At 40.8% G+C, this 22,423-nt stretch overlaps 1 protein-coding gene across 2 annotated transcripts in view; it reads right to left on the bottom strand.

Annotated features, from left to right (window-relative positions):
* Positions 1 to 757: 757 nt before the first annotated feature.
* Positions 758 to 22,423, bottom strand: part of stard5 (StAR related lipid transfer domain containing 5) — a 43,552-nt gene continuing 21,886 nt past the window's right edge. Inside the window, exons 4-7 of one of the 2 annotated variants that reach the window (XM_072564799.1) lie at positions 17,602 to 17,622; positions 12,596 to 12,713; positions 7,933 to 8,026; positions 758 to 2,790 (exon numbers count right to left, since the gene is read on the bottom strand). In XM_072564799.1, the coding sequence (XP_072420900.1) occupies positions 2,643 to 2,790; positions 7,933 to 8,026; positions 12,596 to 12,713; positions 17,602 to 17,622 (381 nt within the window). In that variant the 3' untranslated portion in view covers positions 758 to 2,642. The remainder of the gene's footprint in view (positions 2,791 to 7,932; positions 8,027 to 12,595; positions 12,714 to 17,601; positions 17,623 to 22,423) is intronic. The other variant, XM_072564800.1, reaches the window with a different exon arrangement.

The following is a 22,423-nucleotide window of genomic DNA, read 5'->3' as shown; positions in this document are numbered from 1 at the left end:
TCAGTGAGCTTCAATGTTCCATTGCAACCTTTTATTCTCAGCTAAATTAAGTATCAAATGTAGTTGCAAGTTCATCCAAGTCATTTCTAGAGAGGTATAGGAGGAAAGCATTGCTGCTGGTCACATTGGCAGGGGAAGCATTATCAGCTGACTACAATTCTATGCACTCTTATGTGTAGGATTTTCAATAAAACCTTATCGAATGTTTTCTGAAAAGCTACAACAGTCTTGAATATATAATGACCAATTGCAACAGTCCTCTTATGGCAAAGAATTCCATGAATTCATAATCCTCTGAATTCATAATTTCCTTCCCCGAAATCAGAGGATCAGAAGCCTGGAATCCCTTTAATGGCAGTACTTTCAAGTGGTCAGAGGTTCATTAAACCTTCTCAAGGACAATGAAGGCCTTACCAGTGACATCTACAGCCTATGAATGAATAAATACAATTTTAAACAATTCAATTGCGTTTATTAGATGGAGGTGCTTAGACAGAAGGGGGGGGGGGGGGGGGGAAAGAGGGGAGGGGAGGGGAGAGGAGAGGAAGAGAGAACATGACCAAAACATCAAGTTTCTGATTGACCTTCATTAACCCATAATGGAGGCCTGTCTTTGTCACACTCATGACTTTCTCCATTACTTCTTTGGAATTAATTATATTAGCCTAAAATTCCTCCCTTTGATTTATTCCTACTTTGCTTCATAAGCCTGGATCTTTACTCTCATCCTCCATACCAAAGACAAAAGGCCAAAAGCTGATTGGAAAGCGGTTTTAATTTTCTTCAGTAAATCATTTTTACTTTTGGCATCAGTAAAAAAAAATGTATTCGAACTTTAAAATGTACAATGCTTGCTGTAATAAGGATACCGTTGTAAGAAAGGCCAGATTTCAGATCAAGCAATTAATACAGCTTACCATCACATAATTCCTGTCATACTGAAGCAGCACTTAGAGTTAACATTAGTTCAACTAACTCCTTCCTTCCAATATTCTGTACATTTTAAATTGCACAGCAGACATCAAATGCATGTGTTTGAAGGTTTTTCTTGAACATGGTGTCCAAACTGTATGCTGACACCAACAGGATTATCAATCGTTGCAATCAGTAGTCAGTTTGAAAACACTGAGGAGGGATTTTTTTTAATGCATCTTTCCAGCATGAATTGCCAAGCACACAGTAACAGGGACAACAGTTTCTTCAATTTGTGAAGCTATGAAAAGAGATTCTTTTAAATAAATAAGCAATTTACCAATAATACAAAATCCAACATCATAACCCATTTAAAAAGTGCAAGTAAAAACAAAGTCCAATTTCAGATCACAATTGTATACTAAAATGCTTCAGACCCCAAAATAATTCAATTAATGCTTTTACATAAACATACAGTATAGTTAACAATGAGCTGTGCAAGCATCATATCATTTGGCTTAACTGCGTACACAGAACTAATGCCCATTTTAAACTCTGCTGCAAGTTAAGTTTTAAGTTCCCTTTTTCAATTAAAAGGTTGAATTTAAAATTCAACTAAGTTCTGTATACTTGGAATGTGTCACAAACAGATTCCCCATCCCTTAGGAGACAATAGCAGTTTAAGGGATGGGGTTTATTAACTTAAAGGCAAACAATTAAGTAAACATAAAACACCAGGACTTAGCACTTGGAGAGATGCAAGACTTTAAAACATTCGTTCAAGTGGAAAGTATCTTGCATGGAACATGTTTCCACAAATATTATAATATTATTTTTACCATTTACATGCAAAGTAGCAATTACTGAAAAGCATGTTGTTTGAAGAGGTGAATGTGTTCCATAGTGTCTTACAGCATTGTCCTTCTCTGAAGACACCATATTGGGCATTTGCCAAGGTGGTTATCAAGTATTAAATATTCTAAGTTCACACTTTGGCAAAGTTTGGAACAGGAGTACTATTACATTTTGAAGGGGCTACTGCAAGTATTTGCAACTGTCCGGCTCAACCCTACCTTTTCAACACCAGTTATAACTGTCATGGAGCTTTATGAAGAGAATGTTGCTGGCACTGGACTTTGAAAAAAGTTACAGGCCAAACTTTGAAAATATTTTTATAATGGCAGGACATTTTGAAGGACATGCTGTACTCCAATGGCAGTAATACTTTGCTCTAATTGATCCCTCATGTTTTACCACTTGGCACAAATTAGGGCCGTTATTCACTGAACATTCATTTGTGCTCTAAACAATTAGAAAAATGCAAATATATCTCACTCGTTGTTGGGTAGATGATTGATTTTAGTTTAGGACTAAAACTCAGTACATGAAGAAATTTTCTACCAGATATCCAATTCATGAAACATACTTGAAAGCTTCTATTTTAAACAGACTGTTCTTTTAAAAATCTATTATCAATACCAATGCGTACAAGTATTCCCCTTTAAACATTCACTATGCAGCTTGAAATTACTTCATTTCGTTTTCACTGACCTGTTTTGTTCCTAAGGTAACTGGAGAAACTTTTACATTTTTAAAGAGCAGAAAAATAAGTGCAAAATACCACTCAAATCAAAACTGAGTAACAGTGTTCAGTGCAACGAAACTACATCGGAGGTTTCTGGGCAAAGGTATGGAAAAGGCAAATATGGAGAATAAAATCGGGCGATTCATCAAGCTTTAAAAATCTTCACGGCTTTTGCCAGATTGCTGTAAAACTCAACCATACTAGATGGAAAGAAAGAGTCCAACACTGATTGTGGGAGATACCCACCAAGGTCAGTCTGAAAGAACATAGTCAATTGAGTCTTCTGTGGCTCTCTAAAAATGAAACACATACACGTAAATTAATCTGAATACATTTGCTAGCAACCAGCAACTTGCCTCGCACGTAACGTTCCCCACTCCCGCCCCCAAGTAGGTTAATTTCAAAACTTTTATCTGCCCTATAATCATCACTCAAGTTGAATGAATTGAAGGTTAATCTTCAACTGTACCAAAGACAGGGAATAAATTTTCCACATCCGCTTCTGATAATTTACAATTTTATGTAGTGAAAGGTCATCCTGTTCCAAGTTGGTTTGGATAGAAATTCTCAAGAATAGAAATTCAAGTCATTGTTTCCTTGAATCTAATTAACGGCAGATTTGAAGCGACTTCAACGAACTTTGGGTTGACAAAGTTAAAAGTCACACAGCACCAGCCCAACAGGTTTATTTGAAGGCACTGTTGGACTATAACCTGGTGTTGTGTGACTTTTAACTTTGTCCACCTCAGTCCAACACATCACCTTCACATCATAACTTTGGGTTGGCATAACTAGGCCAAATAACAGTAAAACCTTTTATCTGGCATGCACTGCAAAATGGGTGGGATCGGTTAATCAAAAACAGCAGTTATCCAAGAGTTCTGTATTTTCAACAACCAAAAAACTCCTACATGATCTCACGATGACATCTTATTTGTTGAAATCTTGTAAGTGGCAGAATGCAATTCTCAGAAATGGTAGGAAGGGCGCAGTAAGAGTGAGAGGCTGACAACAAAGTGAAGGAAGAACAAAGGTGTTCAGAAAACAACTCTGACAATCTCTAGTGGTTGTGTGGGAGTGAGACTGATGGGGAATAAGAGTTAACACCAGCTTCTGAGGGATGAGACATCTCCACTGAAAGCAGGCCGAACAGAAATCCCAGTTCCTACAGCGTGCCAGTCAGCAGAATGCTAGATAACAGCAATCTTGCTACAGTTGGTAAACGCAGCAAGATGACAATGTACTCACACTATGACGTACTTATTTGATTTTAGGAAGAATCTGTAATCACCTGACACGAATCACAATAAAGGAAAACTCTTGAACAAAGTTAAGTTCACACACACTAATCGGAAAAACGTGTACTAAATGGAAAGTCAACATGTGTGTACACAACAAAATCTGTCAATTTATGGACAATTTTTTAATTCCATTATTTGTGTGTAGTGGAACTCATGTGTAACAATGGTGACAAAAGCAGAAACACTGATTTAGTTCCTGATTTCATTGAACAACTGTTACAGGCATAAACTGCACACACCACATTGCTTTCATATGCTGGAGCACTAATTGGGCCTCAGGTGACCTGCTGTTTCTGCGGGAGTTTGGGGTACAGCACTTTAGCGAGGAGGACAGTCAGCACTGAGTAACTGTCTTTACTCTGGCCTGCGGATTCTGCTATGGGGCCCTAAATTCACCACTGATCAAGTTAGGGAATTCGTGGGCTGGTTGCCTTCTTTGAAGCCTCTCGTAACACCCTCTTCCAGTTCATTGAGATATATGCTCCAGCTCTGAAGGGCAAACACTGGGTCATCTTGCAGCTGCTAACATGGATTCTGATGGTGCTAGGCCAGTGACAGAGCCATACAGCACTGAAACAAACCCTTCGGTCTAACCAGTCCATGCTGATCATAATCCCAAACTAAACTTGTCCCATCTGTCTGCACTTGACATCCCTCCAAACATTTCTTATTCATGTACTTATCAAAATGTCTTTTAAACATCATAACTGTACCCACATCCACCACTTCCTCTGGAAGTTAATTTCACACACAAACAGTGTTTTTAAAAAATTGCCCCTCACGTCTTTTTTCAATCTTTCTCCTTGCACCTTTAAAATATGTCCTCTGGCCTTGAAATCCTCTACTATCGGGAAAAGACACCTGCCATTCACTTCAACTGTATCCCTCAGGATTTAACTGGCAAAGGGATGTATGTCAGAATGCATGAGCAGAGCCATCACCTTCAATTACAAGAATCGGGGATAAAAGGGAGGATATCACTAAGTGGTAGCTCATTTTTATGTGGAAAGTGGACTAGCAACCTCTGCCCAAGGTCACTGCCAAATGAATTAATCCACCCTGATTCAAGGTGTACCCAGTAGGAAGGTTTTCAGTGGTGATATACTACTTAGGGATTGCCTATGCACACGATATGGGGTGGACGACTGCCTCATTAGCCTGGACGAGAGGAATGCGCTTCACAGAATACTGAAAACTTGCAGGAGGGTGGTGCTCTCCAAAATGGGTTTTGGAGAGAGATTCCGAAATTGGATTCAAGTAATCTACACAAAGCATTTTCACTCCACAAGTGGGAATCAGAAAGCTTACAGATCAAATACCAGGTGTTAGACTTGGAGGTAGGTGAGCACTTCGGGGGCAGTGACCACAACTCGGTGACTTTTACTCGAGTGATGGAGAGGGATAAGTGTGCACTGCAGGGCAGGAGTTATAGCTGGGGGCAGGGAAATTATGATGCGGTGAGGCATGACTTAGGATGCGTGGATTGGAAAAATAGGCTTCAAGGGAAGAACACAAATGATATGTGGAGATTGTTCAAGGAACAGCTAATGGGTGTCCTTGATAAGTATGTACCAGTCAGGCAGGGAGGAAAGGGTCTTGTGAGGGAGCCGTGGTTTAATAAGGAATTGGAATCCCTTGTTAAGTGGAAGAGGGCGGCCTATGTAAAGATGAGGCGTGAAGGTTCAGTTGGGGCGATTGAGAGTTATAAGGTAGCCAGGAAGGATCTAAAGAGAGAGCTAAGAGCAGCGAGAAGGGGACATGAAAAGTCCTTAGTTGGTAGGATTAGGGAAAACCCAAAGGCTTTCTATAGGTATGTCAGGAATAAAAGGTTGACTAGGGTAGGTATTGGTCCAGTCAAGGATAGTAGTGGGAAGTTGTGCTTGGAGGCGGAGGAGATTGGTGAGACACTAAATCAATACTTTTCGTCAGTATTCACTCAGGAACAGGACACTGTTGCTGATGTGAATATTGAGTCACAAGTGATTAGAATGGATGGTCTTGAGGTACGTAGGGAAGAGGTCTAGGGAATACTGGAAAGGATGAAAATGGATAACTCCCCTGGGCCTGATGGCATTTATCCTAGGATCCTCTGGGAAGCTAGGGAGGAGATAGTGGAGCCATTGGCCTTGATTTTTATGTCGTCGTTGTCTACGGGAATAGTACCAGAAGACTGGAGGATAGCGAATGTGGTCCCCTTGTTCAAGAAGGGGAGCAGGGATAGCCCGAGTAACTATAGGCCAGTGAGTCTCACTTCTGTTGTGGGCAAAGTCTTAGAGAGAATTGTAAGGGATAGGATTTATGAACATCTGTATAGGAATAATGTGATCAAGGATAGTCAGCATGGTTTTGTGAAGGGCAGGTCGTGCCTCACAAACCTTATTGAATTCTTTGAGAAGGTGACCAAGGAAGTGGACGAGGGTAAAGCAGTAGATGTGGTATACATGGATTTTAGCAAGGCGTTCGATAAGGTACCCCATGGCAGGCTAATGCAAAAACTACAGAGGTATGGCATTGAGGCTGCATTAGAGGTTTGGATTAGGAATTGGCTGGCTGGAAGGAGACAGAGGGTAGTAGTTGATGGTATAGGTTCATCTTGGAGCACAGTTACTAGCGGTGTTCCGCAAGGATCTGTTTTGGGACCATTGCTGTTTGTCATTTTTATAAATGACCTGGAGGAGGGGCTTGAAGACTGGGTGAGCAAGTTTGTGGATGATACGAAAGTCGGTGGAGTTGTGGACAGCGAAGAAGGATGTGGCAGGTTACAGCGCGATATAGATAAGTTGCAGAGCTGGGCAGAAAGGTGGCAAATGGAGTTCAATGTAGCTAAGTGTGAAGTCATTCACTTTGGTAGGAGTAACAAGAAGATGGATTACTGGGCTAATGGTAGACTACTTGGTAGTGTGGATGAGCAGAGGGATCTTGGTGTCCATGTACACAGATCTTTGAAAGTTGCCACCCAGGTAAATAGTGCTGTGAAGAAGGCATATGATGTACTGGGCTTTATTGGTAGAGGAATTGAGTTCCGGAGTCCTGAGGTCATGTTGCAGTTGTATAAGACTCTGGTGCGGCCTCATCTGGAGTATTGTGTACAGTTTTGGTCGCCATACTACAGGAAGGATGTGGAGGCACTGGAACGGGTGCAGAGGAGGTTTACCAGGATGTTGCCTGGCATGGTAGGAAGATCGTATGAGGAAAGGCTGAGGCACTTGGGACTTTTCTCATTGGAGAAAAGAAGGTTTAGTGGAGATTTGATAGAGGTGTACAAGATGATTAGGGGTTTAGATAGGGTTGACAGTGAGAACCTTTTTCCGCGTATGGAGTCAGCTGTTACTAGGGGACACAGCTTTAAATTAAGGGGTGGTAGGTATACGACAGATGTTAGGGGTAGATTTTTTACTCGGCGGGTTGAGAGTTCATGGAATGCTTTGCCAGTAGCAGTGGTGGACTCTCCCTCTTTATGGTCATTTAAGCGGGCATTGGACAAGCATATGGAGGTTATTGGGCTAGTGTCGCTTAGGTAGGCTTCGGTCGGTGCAACATCGAGGGCCGAAGGGCCTGTACTGCGCTGTATTTTTCTATGTTCTATGTTCTATGAAATCTAGACTCAAGTGAAGTTGACTTATGTGTTACATCTACCTTTTTTCTGTGTCCATCAGGAAAGATACTAGTACAAAGAAAGCTAATGATCCCAAAATATATGTTGGCAGATCAAAATACCTGCCCCATGCATAACCAACATTGATGCATTCTACTCACTGACTGATGAGCATCTGCAATCTGTTTGAACCAGTTCCACATAGAGCAATGATCATTTGCTTTTATTGATGTTGATTGAAGGATAAATATTGGCCCGGACAACAGTGAACATTTACCAGTGTTTCTTCAAAATACTGCCTTGGTATCTTTTACATCTGAGACTGCAGCAGTCAAACCTCAGTTTCACGTCTCACCTGAACAGTGGCACCTCTGACACTGCAATACTCCCTTACTGCACCCGAGCCGAGATTCACATCAGCAAGTCCCTGGACTGGGATATGAACTCATGATCTTCCAACTCAGGCAAAACTGAGCTATAATTAACCCTGTGCAATAGCTAACCGAACAGCAGATTGAGATAGTTAAAAGGACTCTTACCCTGCAATGGGAGCACAGAAACATCCACAGGGATGGTTAAACCCTCTCACATAGTGAGGTTTAGGGGGACAGTTAGGGTGCTCCACATGAGTAGCTGCAAAGAAATAAGAAGAATTATTGTTACTCCAAACTACAATAGTCCCAAACAGTTAAACCGCACTGGAAACCTTACAATCTGGTTTCAGATTGTGTGTAGAGTTCCCGCCACTACCCTCAGCCCCAAATTCCATCACCACTGCTTCATTGAAGTCATACCACACTTGGGAAAACATTAATTTCCTACATTCCATAATGTTTAAATTACCACAACTGGCACAAGTTAGCAACAAACACTTCTTTTAAACAAAAAAGTAGCAGAGGCACATTTCTACACACAAAAGCCTAAACACTATCTGCAGACTGTCTGGTGACATCACAGCTAAATCACTGCCTGCCTATCTCTATAACAGTTACTGCATCTTAAGAAATTCTATTTCTGCCCCCAGGAATTGATTCTTATTCTGCTCCAGGAGAAATTAGTTAGATAGTTGGTGCATATCTGTTAAGGGATTAAGGTTGATATTGTTTTGAGGTTCAAAATAGTATGGCAGGTAGTGGTAAAATTATTAAAACATCTAAAAACATTAATATAATTGAATAAAATAATTAAGTAGAACACATGAACAACGGCAGAATGGACGACATGTTACACCTACGATGTGTGTAAGATTCTGGATGCCAGTTTGATTCACAGTAAAACAGATCTGCAGCAAGAACTGCGAGTCCAAGCAGCTTTGGCTCAGAATTCATGAATGGGAAGCTGAATTTTAGACACTCAGGCATTAGGGAGAGGTTTCCTGGATTAATTGTACCAGAAGGCAGTCACACAATTCATAACTGGATCATCTAATTTGGTCAGTGCCCACAGAGGGTATGACTGTGACTGAGGCAGGTAAGGGGTCCAGAAGGCAGGAGTCCAGGAGCATCAACCGTCGCAATTATCCAACACTGGGTTCATTGAGCTTGTCGGATCAAGACTGAAGGTTGCAAGGTGAATGAGCAAACTGAACATGGCACTGTGACACAGGAAGCTATCCAATTCAGGAGTAAACAGGAACATAGTGGCAGCATGGGACAGGTACTGAAAGGGATTGACACTCATCTCCACAGCAAGGATCAATGACACAGGCAAGACAAAAAAGGAAGTCCTGCATACTCAATATGAGGAGAAGCCCCAACTGTCAATCTCTGTATTATCACCTGAACCTTATTAAAACTAGCATCAAGCAAAGAGTATTAGGGAGATGAATAAATGGCTAAAAAGACTGGTATGAGAGAAATGGGTTCCCATTTGAGGGACACTGGCACCAGCCTTGAGGAAAATGGGATATGTATTCAAAAACAGAAATTGCTGAAGAAATTTACCAGGTTTGGCGGCATCTACAGAGAAAAAGCAGAGTTAATGTTTCAAGTCCAGTGTCCCTTCTTCAGAACAAATAGTGGCTATCACTCTGTTAACTCTGCTTTCTAGCCACAGACTGTTTTTAAAAATTAAGGAAAATTATGAAGGCATGAAAACAAAGCTAGCTAACTAAATTGTCAAATTAGGTTAAAAGATGGATAAATAGAGATGCAGAGGCAGATACTTGAGGGGATATTTCAGAAGACATAAAAAATACATTCCAACTAGGAAGATTAAAAATAGCACCAAACTTGAAAGAAAAAACATACAATTGTGCAAAGCCAGATGGCACATATGACTGGATAGAATATAAAAAACAAAAGAATGACCAGAAAACATGGAGAGAACAGAATATAAAAGCTAGCCTGAAATACAAAAACAAAAGGAAGAGTTCCCATAAATATTTTGAGTTAATAAAGTGAGCATTGATCCTTTAGAAAGCAAGTCTAGAAAATTTTCAATGGAAAATAAAGAGATGGCAGATAAATTAAAGGTATTTTGCATCAGTCTTCATTATAGGAGATAGAAGTAACATCCCTAAAGCTGTGATAAATCAGGAAATAGAAGTGAGGGAGGAACTCAGGAAAAATCAATTACCAACTAAGCATGTCAGATAAAACGTTGGGGTTGCACATGGACCTGGATCCTCAGGGACTACATCACAGATCCTTAAAGGATGTGGGGAGTGAAAAAGTTAATGCTTTGGTTTTAATTTTTCAAAACTCAATTTACGGAAGGTGACATTCGATCGGAAGATCATAAATATAATTCCTTTATTGAAAAGGAAGGAGACTGAAACAGGAAACTACAAGCTAGTCATCTTAGCATGCGTCATAGGGAAAATGTTAGAAGCTGTAAGGGCACTCAAATAAACTCAAGGAAAATCAGGTGGACTCAACATTTTTGTGAAAGGAAGGTCATGTTTGAACGATCTATTAGAGTTTGAGTAGATAATACATGCTGTGGGCAAAGAAGAACCTGTGGATGAAGTACTTAAAATTTTCAGAAGACATTTAATAAAGTATCACACCAAAGGTTATAAATCTGAAAACAAAAGCTCATGATGTAGGGGCAGCATATTGACATGGATAGAAGACTGGCTGGCTAACTGGAAGGGCAGAGACATAAATTGGTCTTTTTCAGATTGGCATGATGTAGTGATGAGTGACATGCTACAGGGATCACTGCCAAGACCACAACTGCTTACAATTTACAGAAATGATGTAGATGAAGGGAAGGAAGGTATGATAGCCAAACTTGCTGATGGCACAAGGATAAAGTAGAAAAGTGAGTTTTGAAAATGTCATAGGGCACTGCAAAGTGATATAGATAGGTTAAGTGAGAGGGCAAAAGTGTGGCAAATGGAGTACAATGTGCGAAAATGTGAAAATTTCTATTTTGGCAGGATGATTAAAAAGAAGTGTTTTATCTAACTGGTAAGAGATAGTCGAGCTCTGAAATGTAGAGGGAAATCTAAGTGTCCTAGTGCATCATAAAATGTGATAAGATTCAGGTGCAAGGAACTGGGAAGGCTAATAGAGTGACTGGAAATTTCAAATCGAATTAAATACAGAAGTAGGGAGGTCATAATTCAGCTATACAGGCCATTGGTAAAACCACATCTGCAATTTGGTCACATTATTTAAGGAAGGTTTTAAATGCATTGGAAGCAGTTCAGAGAAGGCTTACCAGACTAATAACTGGAACAAGTGGTTTCTTGATGAAAGTCTGGACAGGCTAGTCTTGTATCAACTGGAGTTTGGGAGAGCATATGGCAACTTGACTGAAACATATACACCATGAGGGAGACTTAGCAGGGTAAGTGTGGAGAAGATGCTCCCTCTTCTGAGAAATTCTTCAAGAAGGAGTCACCGTTTAAAAAAACACAGGTTATCCATTTAAAACAAATTGGGCAAATGCTGTTTGAGTTTTTGGAAAAAGTGCAGAAGCAGTGTCATTGAATATTTTTGAGGTGGAGACAGATTTTCTTAAACAAGGGGTTGAAAGGTTATTGAGAGAGGAGTGAAAGTGGTTGTGAAGTTACAATCACATCAGCCGCAATCTTATTGAACAGTTGAGTATGCTTAATGAGCTGAATAGCCCACTCCTGATTGCTGTTTGTACAGCTGCACATCTGAGTAGATCAAAGCTGCACACCATATTCAAAATGTGATTTTCCCCAATGCCCTGTATAACTGAATCAGTATTTCCTTATCTTGAGGTTCAATTCATTTCCTAATAAAGGATATCAAATCAATTAATCTTAATTACTTCTGTACTGACTACTAACTGATTGTACTCAGGCATTAGAACATCTGGATGCTTCTGCATCTTGGAATTCTACAAAATTCTCCATTTAAGTAATATTGTTTTTTAATTCTTACCAAAGTTTAAGACTTCACATTTTACCACCTTATACTCCAATTACTAGATTTTTGCCCACTCAGTGTATTGACATTGGTCTGCAACCTCTATGTCCTTTTCATGACTTACTTTTCGACCTTTGTGTCTTCTGCAAACTTAGCTACCATGTTTTTACTCCCTTTATTGGGAGACATTGACCTAAATTGAGGCCCTCAGCACAGACCCTGACAGGGATTGGCTTCTTCCTGCCAATCAGGAAAAAACTCAATATGCAGACTGTTTTCTGCCAGCCAATCAACTATCTACACTTCGATGTCACTCGCTATACCATGTGCTCCTACCTTTTAAAGTATCTAGTCAAATGCTTTCTGGAAATCCAGATACAGTATATCAATGGGTTCCCCTTTCCAAAGAGCGCACTCTCATTCCAACAACTCCAAAAAAAATCCATGATTTCTCTTTCACAAACCCTGCGGACTTTTCCAGAAAGCAGTGTGTTTTCTAAGTACACAGTTTATAACCTCCTTAATGAATGACTTTAACTTTTCCCCACAATAGATGACAAGCAAACTGGTCAAAAGTTCCACATTTTCTCCATCCTTCCCTTTTTGAATTGAGGGGGTTAGATTTGCTACTTTCCAGTATGGTGGAACCTTTCTAGGCTGTACAGACTTTTGAGAAATTAAACCAACACATCCACTAATTCATTAGCCACCTCTTGGGAGACTCTAGGATAAAGTCCATCACTGGAAACTTGTTACAACAGGCTTGAGTGAATTTTCCAGGGCAGTCTCAGGAGTTTTGGGTGGACTCATCTCACCACTGCGTATTTTAAGCGCTAATGTGCATTTTAGTTACCATTTGAGGATATCGTCCCATTTTCATATTGTTTGATTAAAATTACATCCACAAAATCCCTCGGAGAGATCAAGCCCACAGCCGCTGATGGTGTAACAGTCCTGCAGACAGACACAGTCTAGAGGGAGAGACAGTACAAACAAGCTTAACACAAACCATCGAGCCATTTCTTCCATCATCCACATCTGGTGTGTAACTACAGAAAGCAAAAATGACAAATGCGTTTTTGCATATTTCCAGACGAAACTTCAAGAGGACACCATTCTTCTGAAAACAACTCTTAACTGCTATCACTTTTACAGGGGAGTTATGATAAAAAGGTCTGTCATTTTCAAAGTAGAAATTGTTATTAATGGCCAATACCACTTATTAGCATGTTAATTTTATTCTTTTTAAATACACTCATGGGATGTAGGCATTGCTGGCCAGGTCAGCATTTAATGCCCAGCCCTGGGTGATGAGTTGCCGTCTGGAACTGCAGCAGTCCATTTGGTGTAGGTACACCCACAATGCCATTAGGGTGGGAACTTGAGGATTAGCCCCAGCGATGGTGGAGTGCACCTCTGGTCATGATACTAAATAGCTGGCTTTGGCACTTCTCTTAAGCAAACCCAGATACTTACAATTACTGGTACGATTAGATTAGATTACTTACAGTGTGGAAACAGGCCCTTCGGCCCAACAAGTCCACACCGACCCGCCAAAGCGTAACCCACCCATTCCCCTACATATACCCCTTTACCTAACACTGCGGGCAATTTAGCATGTCCAATTCACCTGACCTGCACATCTTTGGACTGTGGGAGGAAACCGGAGCACCCGGAGGAAACCCACGCAGACACAGGGAGAATGTGCAAACTCCACACAGTCAGTCGCCTGAGGTGAGAATTGAACCCGGGTCTCTGGCGCTGTGAGGCAGCAGTGCTAACCACTGTGCACACCATACCGGTGTGCAAAATCCAGCCCTGTCAGGTCAGAGATCATATGGATTTTCCCAGATTCTGATCAGGTAATCAATAAAGTCAGGCAAGGTTCAATTTTGCCTGTAATAAGTCTGTATTTTCCACTATTTTTATGCTCTGCTCTTCTGGGCAGATCTCTGCATATGTGGCCACCAGCATTGCAAATCAGCTTCTCTCTGTGATGCCTGGACCTTGCCTGGACGTGAGACAACAAACCATTATAGGCACAGACAATGACAACAAGCGCTGCTGCCACTGAAAATAGGCTCCACAAATCATAGCTGCAAAGGATAGCGAAAGGGCCAGAGACTTAATTTATTCTGGGCTGCAGAATTGGGAAGGCCTCAGAATTTGAGCTACAAATGGATCAAATTTAAAAGTAGTCCAGAGTCTGGCATAAGAAAGTTATAAGAAATTAAACATTTAATTGGACTAGGATTCCATAATTAAGCTACAATTTCAGCAGGCAGATTTATGAAAGCCATTGCCAGTGATACTTATTTTTTAAAGAAAAGTGTTTTTAAGCTATGAAGGGAAAAATGTTCATTTTTCCTCAGGAAGATAAAAAAAAAATCTACAACTTGGCTTCAGCAGGCAGGAAAACCACCAAGGAAGTTGGGCATCCCTGATTTTGCATGTTATAAAGGCAAAAAGAAAACTGGGATAGATGGCAAGGAGGGATAAAATGGGATAGTTATGAGGGGGATATGGGAAGAATGAAATTGCATGGAGATTTAATGAAGCATTGTTGCAATAAACACACAAGTTGTTACTACAAATGATTTAAGTGTGTTAGTTTTATCTGACCTATATGTAAAGGATTTAAAAGAAAGTCCCTTAAGTGGGGAAAAAGTTAATAATTTGTATCAAGTATATGATATTTAGAGCTTTTGACAATGTACATTCTGTGGTGCTTTTGCACCAATTTGGTGGATGTATTAGCTAAATGCATCATTAAAGGTACAGCAATGATACGCTGGGCTTGTAAGTATTGAAGAATTTGTGTGTGGGGAGCTAGAGAGGCTCGGTAATGAGTAGCCGTGGAAGGGTGAGAGTGTTTGTGGAAAGGAGCAGAGACTTGCATTTCTAGGCACCTTTCATAGGTGCAGGACAGCCGAAAGAACTTTTAATTAAAGTTAGTGTTGTCGTTACAAAGTAAACATTCACAGTGTATATGGTGTGCAAACTCCTATAGCCAGTACTTCATTACAGATAACCAGACGATCTGTTTTATTGATACTGATGTTCCAAAAATTAATGAATTGAACATTTGAGGATACTAAGAACTACTGATCTAAGTATTTGGAGGGTCTGGAAAGGTGGCTACTTAGGAGAGAGGTCTGGAGAACTGAAAGTTCAGGTTGGTGGTGTGAGGAATGAGTATTTAAGGAGGAACCAAAGGATATAGGAGATAGTGGGAGTTCAATCCTGGCCACAGTGACTAGCTGAGACTCTTGAGGGTGTGTAGAATAAGAAAGGAACAATTCTGGCAATTTGAAATGTGCGCATGCGCAAGAATCAATTTAGAAAGAGGAGAACAACAAAAAGAACCATTTTGCCAGCCGAAAATAGATTAATAAAAAGGTGGAAAAGGGAACACAAATAAGAAAGAAAGAAATGAAGAGGAAAAGGCAGCCCAGGTTGTAAAGAGGGTAGCTCGACTAGTGGTCTGCGGAATACAAAGAGGAAGAAAAGAACATTCCTATTAGGAACAAAGGAACGAAGGCTTATCTTAAGATTAGATAGAAGGGTGCAGTGAGCTGGGCTGAGGCAGAAGTATCACTTAATTACATTAATGGCAAATTGTGATTAAAGGTGGCAATTTGGCAAGGTTGAGGTTGGAACATGATACCAACAAGCAAAAGCATGAGACTTTAAAGTGAAAAGTACAGTTTTGATTAAGATAGCAAGGAGACTGAAGAAAGCCAAAGCAAACTGCCATGACACCATCAGAATGAGCGACCTCAGAAGGGGAAAGCAGCAAAAAACTGGAACCGGCCAGATGTTACAATCCCATGTAACTGCGTTTGTCTCCTTTACTCTCCGTGTTTTCTGTTATGTGATGTTTCACTGTGATGTGAGGTTACATCTCATATCCACTGAGCTTTAGGTCAAAGGAAAAAATGCAGGAGAAAAATCCAAAACAGAAATTAGCTGCAGGCACTGAAACACTAGGTCTCTCAAAACAAACAGATTATAGTGTTATCACTTTCAGACTGATGTCCATGTAAGCAGTTCAACATGGTGAGCTAGGTACCCTGAATGTCACATAGCCAAAGTCACTCCACAGGTTAGTATCCTTGACAAAGGTCATGCTTAGTGAATACTCTCTACTACCTGTTTTAGTTTAGCTATAAGTAAACCCAGAGATCTTCAAGGGTTCCTATATTATAAAAAAACAGAATCCCTGTACCTCATTTATGCAACATTTAAAAAGCATTACTATATGATGTCAGAATTGGTATCATTGTAAGATAACACAGTGATGATTGCTCTGATTTAAAAAAAAATGAACAAAGATGGTGGCAACATGCTTAAAGACCTTGGGTGAAATAGCAAACATGATACAACAGCAATTCAGACTTTCCCACGGTATAGAAAATAGAAGAAAATAAAATGTCTTCAAAAGCTGAGTGTCCCTCCGTGCTGACCAGGTCTCTAAATGCTGCCACCTGGTTTAAAGCTGCGCTACCTCAAGAGGATTTAAAATTTCAGGAGTCCTGCACTGAATAAAGTAGCAGCATGCTGAAATTAATAAAGTAGAAAGCACTTTTAGGAACAGTGCAGAGCAGTTAGAGAAAGACCTAAAACAAGATTCAAACCAAAAGTAGAAAGGATCACTAAATCGTCCCTCTTCTTAAGCAATCCACTGGGATCGACAGTGACTTTCTTCCACTCAGGTGCTGTGGGTTCTGTGCTGACTGAGCGGTGCAGCATTTATCACAGGTAGAGAAGACAGGCTGATTTTTATATGCTCCTTCCACAGTTTGTGTTCCGCCTCCATCTGGGCCTGTTGGAGGCTCTCAAAATGTTGGCACCTTCTCAGATGTGTCTTCTCCAGTTGGATGGCCTGGGTTAGAGAATCCCAGGAATTGGTGAGGATATTACATTCTTTCAAGGAAGTTCGAAGGATGCACTCCAAGCACTCCTCTGCCCTCCTCATAACCGCTTGCTGGGATGAAGCTTGGAGTGAAGAGCTTATTTTGGAAGATGTAGCCCACCCAACACAGCTGTTTGACTATAACCAGTACCTTAATGCTGGGGACATTGGCCCAAGAGGGGAAAATGATATTGGAGTCCCTGTCCTGCCAGTGGATTTGCAGTTTTTGGCAAAGGCTTTGTTCAGGATAATTCAAGTCTCCAATGCAGACAGGGGGCCTGAGGATACTGCTGCTCTGTAGCCCATGAGGTTGGTGTAGGGTTCGAGGTGTTGGTCATCAAACACACTGGTCCTCAGTTGACAAAGGCTGCACTAAACAAAGATGATGTTGAATTTCATTGTCACTACCTGCCTATGTTGAGGCTTCCAAGGTATGGGAATCGATCCATACTATCTAGTGGCTTACTGTGAGCCTGCATTATGGGACAAGAGCAGGCTGGTCGAGGAACTTTGCCTTCTGACTCCTTAGCCTCAGGCCTTTTCTTTCAAGTGCTTCCACAAATACTCGCCAATAGTTTGGAGCTCAGTCAAAGTATCGGCACATGCAAGGCAGGCTTCGAGTGCATACAGTAAAAAGAAAATGCAAAAGCAGAGAACGCAGAAGAAACATTGCTGAAGGCACATATGGAGCAACCACGTTATAGGGATATTGAAACATTCCCGCATACCAATAGTGTCTGAATAATGCGAAAGAACAGAGGATAGACAGCAAATCCACCAGCATGAACTTGAAAGCCAATGCCCTTTCAGGGTTTAAACTTTTTAAATAAAGAATGCAGCTCCTCATCATAGAGCAAGCAGTTGCAGAATAAGTTATATAGCAGTGAAAATACTGACAGCAGTTGATAATGAGGGGTTGCATAGAGTTAATATCTTGGGCTTACCTGAAGATGTCCAGAAAGATCCTGCAAAGAGACAGAAAGTGCTCAAAGGTCAGATGTAACACTTAATTGTGGAATTAATTGCCCTACCAGATACACAGTCACAGGAAATAACGGATCAAGATGACAAATGCAACTTTTCAAAACTGAACTGTTAAAATGAATAATGGAGTTAGTGATTGCACTACACTATTCAAAGTGTTCCAAAAAGACCTTTTTGACTCAGTATTGACTCACTGCTAGTAAATAGCAGAAAGTAAGTATTAGTTGCAGCCAATAGTCCTAACACTTTAGCAAGATTACATAAGCAAGCCAGCTGAGCTTCAGGTGTAGTAGTCTATCACATCCTCCACAAAATGATCCTGCATTTAAACACCCGTGCAAGACATACAGTACAGAAGGACACAGGGCCTCAATATGCAATAAATCTGACTTCAAAGCTGCAGCCAGAGTCGACAACTGGGCACAACTAAATAAAAGACAGGCAGAGCAGCAAGTGAAAATCAACAAGGACTGCCCCAGAGATCTACATAAACTAAAGCCGATGTACAAAGCTCACAGAAAGACTGGACAGAGTCAAGACAAAGTGTGGAACGGCTTCCAAAGAGAGGATGAAAAACTCGTCGCATTCCTGATGCCACGTGCACAAAGTACAAGCTTTTGCCAATATAATTTCTCAAAAGAAAACAGGCGCAACTGCACAAAACTGGCATGGGAGCTAGTGCAGCACTCCGACCACTCCAAATCCTGAAAGACATGTACCTGGATAACTGGAACTCAATGGTGCAACTGACAATCCTTACATGAATTGCATACAATGGATCACCCAAAGGTACACACCACCACATCGGTGCACTACAGTATGCAAACCACAAATAGTTTACTTGATTGGTACAAACAGATCAGCACTAGCAGGATTACTAATATGAATGGGTCTCAACGTTGTCACTATCCATGAGATCACCAAGATATCCATGGCAGCAGAACAGACCAAGAATACTTGCATTGAGTCAGTTCAGTAATGTCAATAGTTGTATACAGCCAGGTTCAACTGTCTGAAGCTTCTTAACATTGAACCAAAGGGAATACCATATCACATCTCGGTGAAGATGCAATTCCGTCAAACCACTTTGCCAGGAAATGCAGCATACACAGACAAGAAAAGCCCAAGTGCAATCCATCGTATGCAGCACCACACAGCCGATGCATTTTAATGACAAGCTTACTAAAGGAGAATGGGTGCAACAGGACATGTCAGGGCCCAGGTTGTCTAAATCTCTCCCTGAAGAGATGCCGACTTAATATTTCAATACGAAAGGAACTGAATCCCAAATTCACAGGAGTTAAATTCTTCTCCAAGTGAGATGCCAAATGTGAATAATGATCCGTACACGTAGCTGAGGAATCTCCTGAAGGTAGTCGCTTCCTACTACCACTTGAAAAATACCGCTTTCACAGACTACCTTTTCCTGGGGATGCCTGCTTCGTTGAAAGGGTTGGGATCATACATCAGTCAAGATGGGAAATCAACTGTGTTTAGATCCAAATGTTCCTCTAAAGCAGCAACAAATTACTCCAGCATAGAATACAAGATACTTACTTTTGTATTTGGGATCACAAGATTCCATGTTTAGCTGATCATTAAGCAGTCAATGCAGAAGCAAATCATAAACCCTCCAGATGATTTGACAGAAAGCACTGGCAAAAGTGTTATCCTAACTACCATGAATTCAAGCTAAAATGCAGGGGACGTCTTCAAAATCTACAACAAACCTGATAACAAAATGGTCATTTCTGAAATGCCAAATAGGTGGCCAAATCCAAACAAGGACTAAAATCTGGATGTAAGTTAGCTCGCTGAGCTGGAAGGTTTATTTTCAGGCGTTTCATCACCATACTAGGTATCATCATCGGAGAGTGCCTCTGGTGGAGCACTGGTGGTATGGCCCGCTTTTTATTTACTTGTTTAAATTTCCTTGGGTTGGCGACGTCATTTTCTGTTCTCTCTCTCAGGGGGTGGTAAATGGGATCCAAGTCAATGCGTTTGTAGATAGAGTTCTGATTGGAATGCCATGCTTCTATCAATTCTCGTTCATGTCTCTGTTTGGCTTGTCCTAGGTTGGATGTGTTGTCCTTCCTCATCTGTATAAGGTACTAGTGTGAGTAGGTTATGTCTTCGTGTGACTAGTTGACATTCATGTATCCTGGTGGCTAGTTTTCTGCCTGCTTGTCTAATGTAGTGTTTGTTACAGTTCTTGCAAGGTATTTTGTAAACAATATTAGTTTTGCTTGTTACATTTATAAAATACCTTGCAAGAACAGTAACAAACACTACATTGAACAAACAGGCAGAAAACTAGTCACCAGGATACATGAACACCAACTTGCCACAAAACGACATGACCCTCTCTCACTATTACCTTTACATACAGATGAGGAAGGACACCACTTTGACTGGGACAACACATCCATCCTAGGTCAAGCCAAACAGAAACATGCACGAAAACCGCTAGAAGCATGGCATTCCAATCGGAACTCTATCTACAAACGCATTTCTGACATGTAGGACACACGTTTTGAAATATAATGAAGGAGGAAGATAGTGTGGAACTACCTCAATGACACAGAGGCCAAAAGATCAGAGTCACACATCCCATTATAGGAACACGCTCACTTGCAGAGGCAGTCAAAGTTTGCGAAGTCACAACACACAATAGAGCAATAGAACAGAAAGCTGCCCAAGAGAAGTGTACAATACGCATGAAAGAACACAACAAGATGATGGACAGATGGAACATTAGGAAGATGACCAGCATTCTGTTAACGAACAGCCAAGGACAAAATCCATATCTCCTGAAGGTTACACTATAACAAGATTTGGAAGGGTTATCAAACCAGTGGAAAGTCAGGATTTTATAGTTGTAAATTTTACACATTATCTAATGTTTATGAGTTCTTACTTGCAACAGATGGAAAAAAAGGAATTGCATACTATCACTTCAAGAGTGATGTTCAGACAGATGAATAAGATATCCATGTATCAACCATAATCATTTTGCATTTTAGCATCCTGGGCAAAGAATGGATCTAGGGATTACTTTGCACTAATTTAACCGATAATAAACCCACCAGAGATCTTCAACTAAATGGAATTTGCATGCTGCATTTATTATTGACATTATTTATTACTAACTTGGATAGTGGCATGGAAATTCATATCCACATTTGCTGATGACACAAAGTTAGGTGGCATTGTAGACAGTGTAGATGATAGTTAAAATTACAAAGGGACATTGACAGACTAAGCGAATGGGCAAAACTATGGCAGATGGAGTTCAATGGAAGCAAGTGTGAACCCATTTGGATTGCAAAAAGATAAAGGTGATATGAAGTTAAAAACAAACGTCTGTACAAAGAGACTCAGAGGTTTAGCTGCATAAGTCTTTACAATATTACAAATAGGTACAGAAAATAATCAAGGAAACTGATCAAATGCTGGCCTTTTTATCTAGAGGACTGGAATACAAGGACGCAGAAGTTATGCAGCAGTTATACTATATACTGGTTAGTCGACGTTTCGGGCATGAGCCCTTCTTCAGGAATGGCTCCTGAAGAAGGGCTCATGCCCGAAACGTCGATTCTCCTGCTCCTTGGATGCTGCCTGACCTGCTGCGCTTTTCCAGCAACACATTTTCAGCTCTAATCTCCAGCATCTGCAGTCCTCACTTTCTCCTATATACTGGTTAGACCCTGTTTGGATTACTCCAGGCAGATATGGGCACCACATCTTAGGAAGGATATATTAGCCTTGGAGGGTTTAGAAGAATAATATCTGGATTGGAAGGGTTAAGTTATTAGGAGAGCTTATACAAATTCGGCCTGTATTCTGCAGAAGTTAGAAAGTTGAGAGTTGATGTGATGTAGGTGTTCAAGATATTTACAGGAAGAGAGAGGATAGATATAGATAAACTATTTCCACTGATTGGGATTCCAGAAGTAGGGGCCGTAGTCTGAGAATTAGGGCCAGATCATTCAAGAGAGAAGCTTGGAAGTACTTCTACACGCGCGCGCATGCACACAATGAATGGTAGACATTTGGAACTCTCTTCCACAAATGGCAGTGGATGCTGGATCAGTGTTAATTTTAAATCTGAAATAGGTTAGCTTCTTGCTAAGCACAAGCATTGAGGGATATGGGCAAAAGGCAGGTAAATAGAGGAAGGCCACCAATCAGCAATAATCTTCTTGAATGGTGGAACAGCTTAAGGGGATGAATAGCCTGCTCCTGTTCCTATGTGCTTGTGATGATGCTGTCACTTTTAAAAGGTTATTTTATTCTTGTTTTTTTTGTATAAAGAGGTTGTAAAGGCAGAGATGCCAAAGAATCCACGTGAACAATGGAAGGGAGTGGCCAGTTCAGGTTTCTCCTAGTTTGTATTAGCTGTAGCAGTCATAAGATGGGAGAGTCCAGGGGATTGGAAGCTTCAGTAAAGAATTCCTCTGATTTTATTATGACAGCTTTCTCTAGATGCTGCTCCCTCCTGCCTGTAAGATCTGTATTTGAATTTACCTTTTTGTCAACGGGTGAGTTTATGGCCGTTACCGTATTAGATTTTAGATTAGATTAGATCCCCTACAGTATGGAAACAGATCCCTTCAGCCCAACAAGTCCACACCGGCCCTCCGAAGAGTAACCCACCCAGACCCATTCTCCTCCCCTATAATTACCCCTGACTAATGCACCTAACATTATGGGCAATTTAGCATGGCCAATTCACCTAGCCTGCACATCTTTGGATTATGGAGTGAAACCCACATAGACCTA

Source organism: Chiloscyllium punctatum, chromosome 48 (genome assembly GCF_047496795.1).
Source record: "Chiloscyllium punctatum isolate Juve2018m chromosome 48, sChiPun1.3, whole genome shotgun sequence".
NCBI classification, from domain to species: domain Eukaryota; kingdom Metazoa; phylum Chordata; class Chondrichthyes; order Orectolobiformes; family Hemiscylliidae; genus Chiloscyllium; species Chiloscyllium punctatum.
The sequence above is the reverse complement of the archived record's forward strand: the minus strand, read 5'-3'. Positions and strand labels throughout refer to the sequence as shown.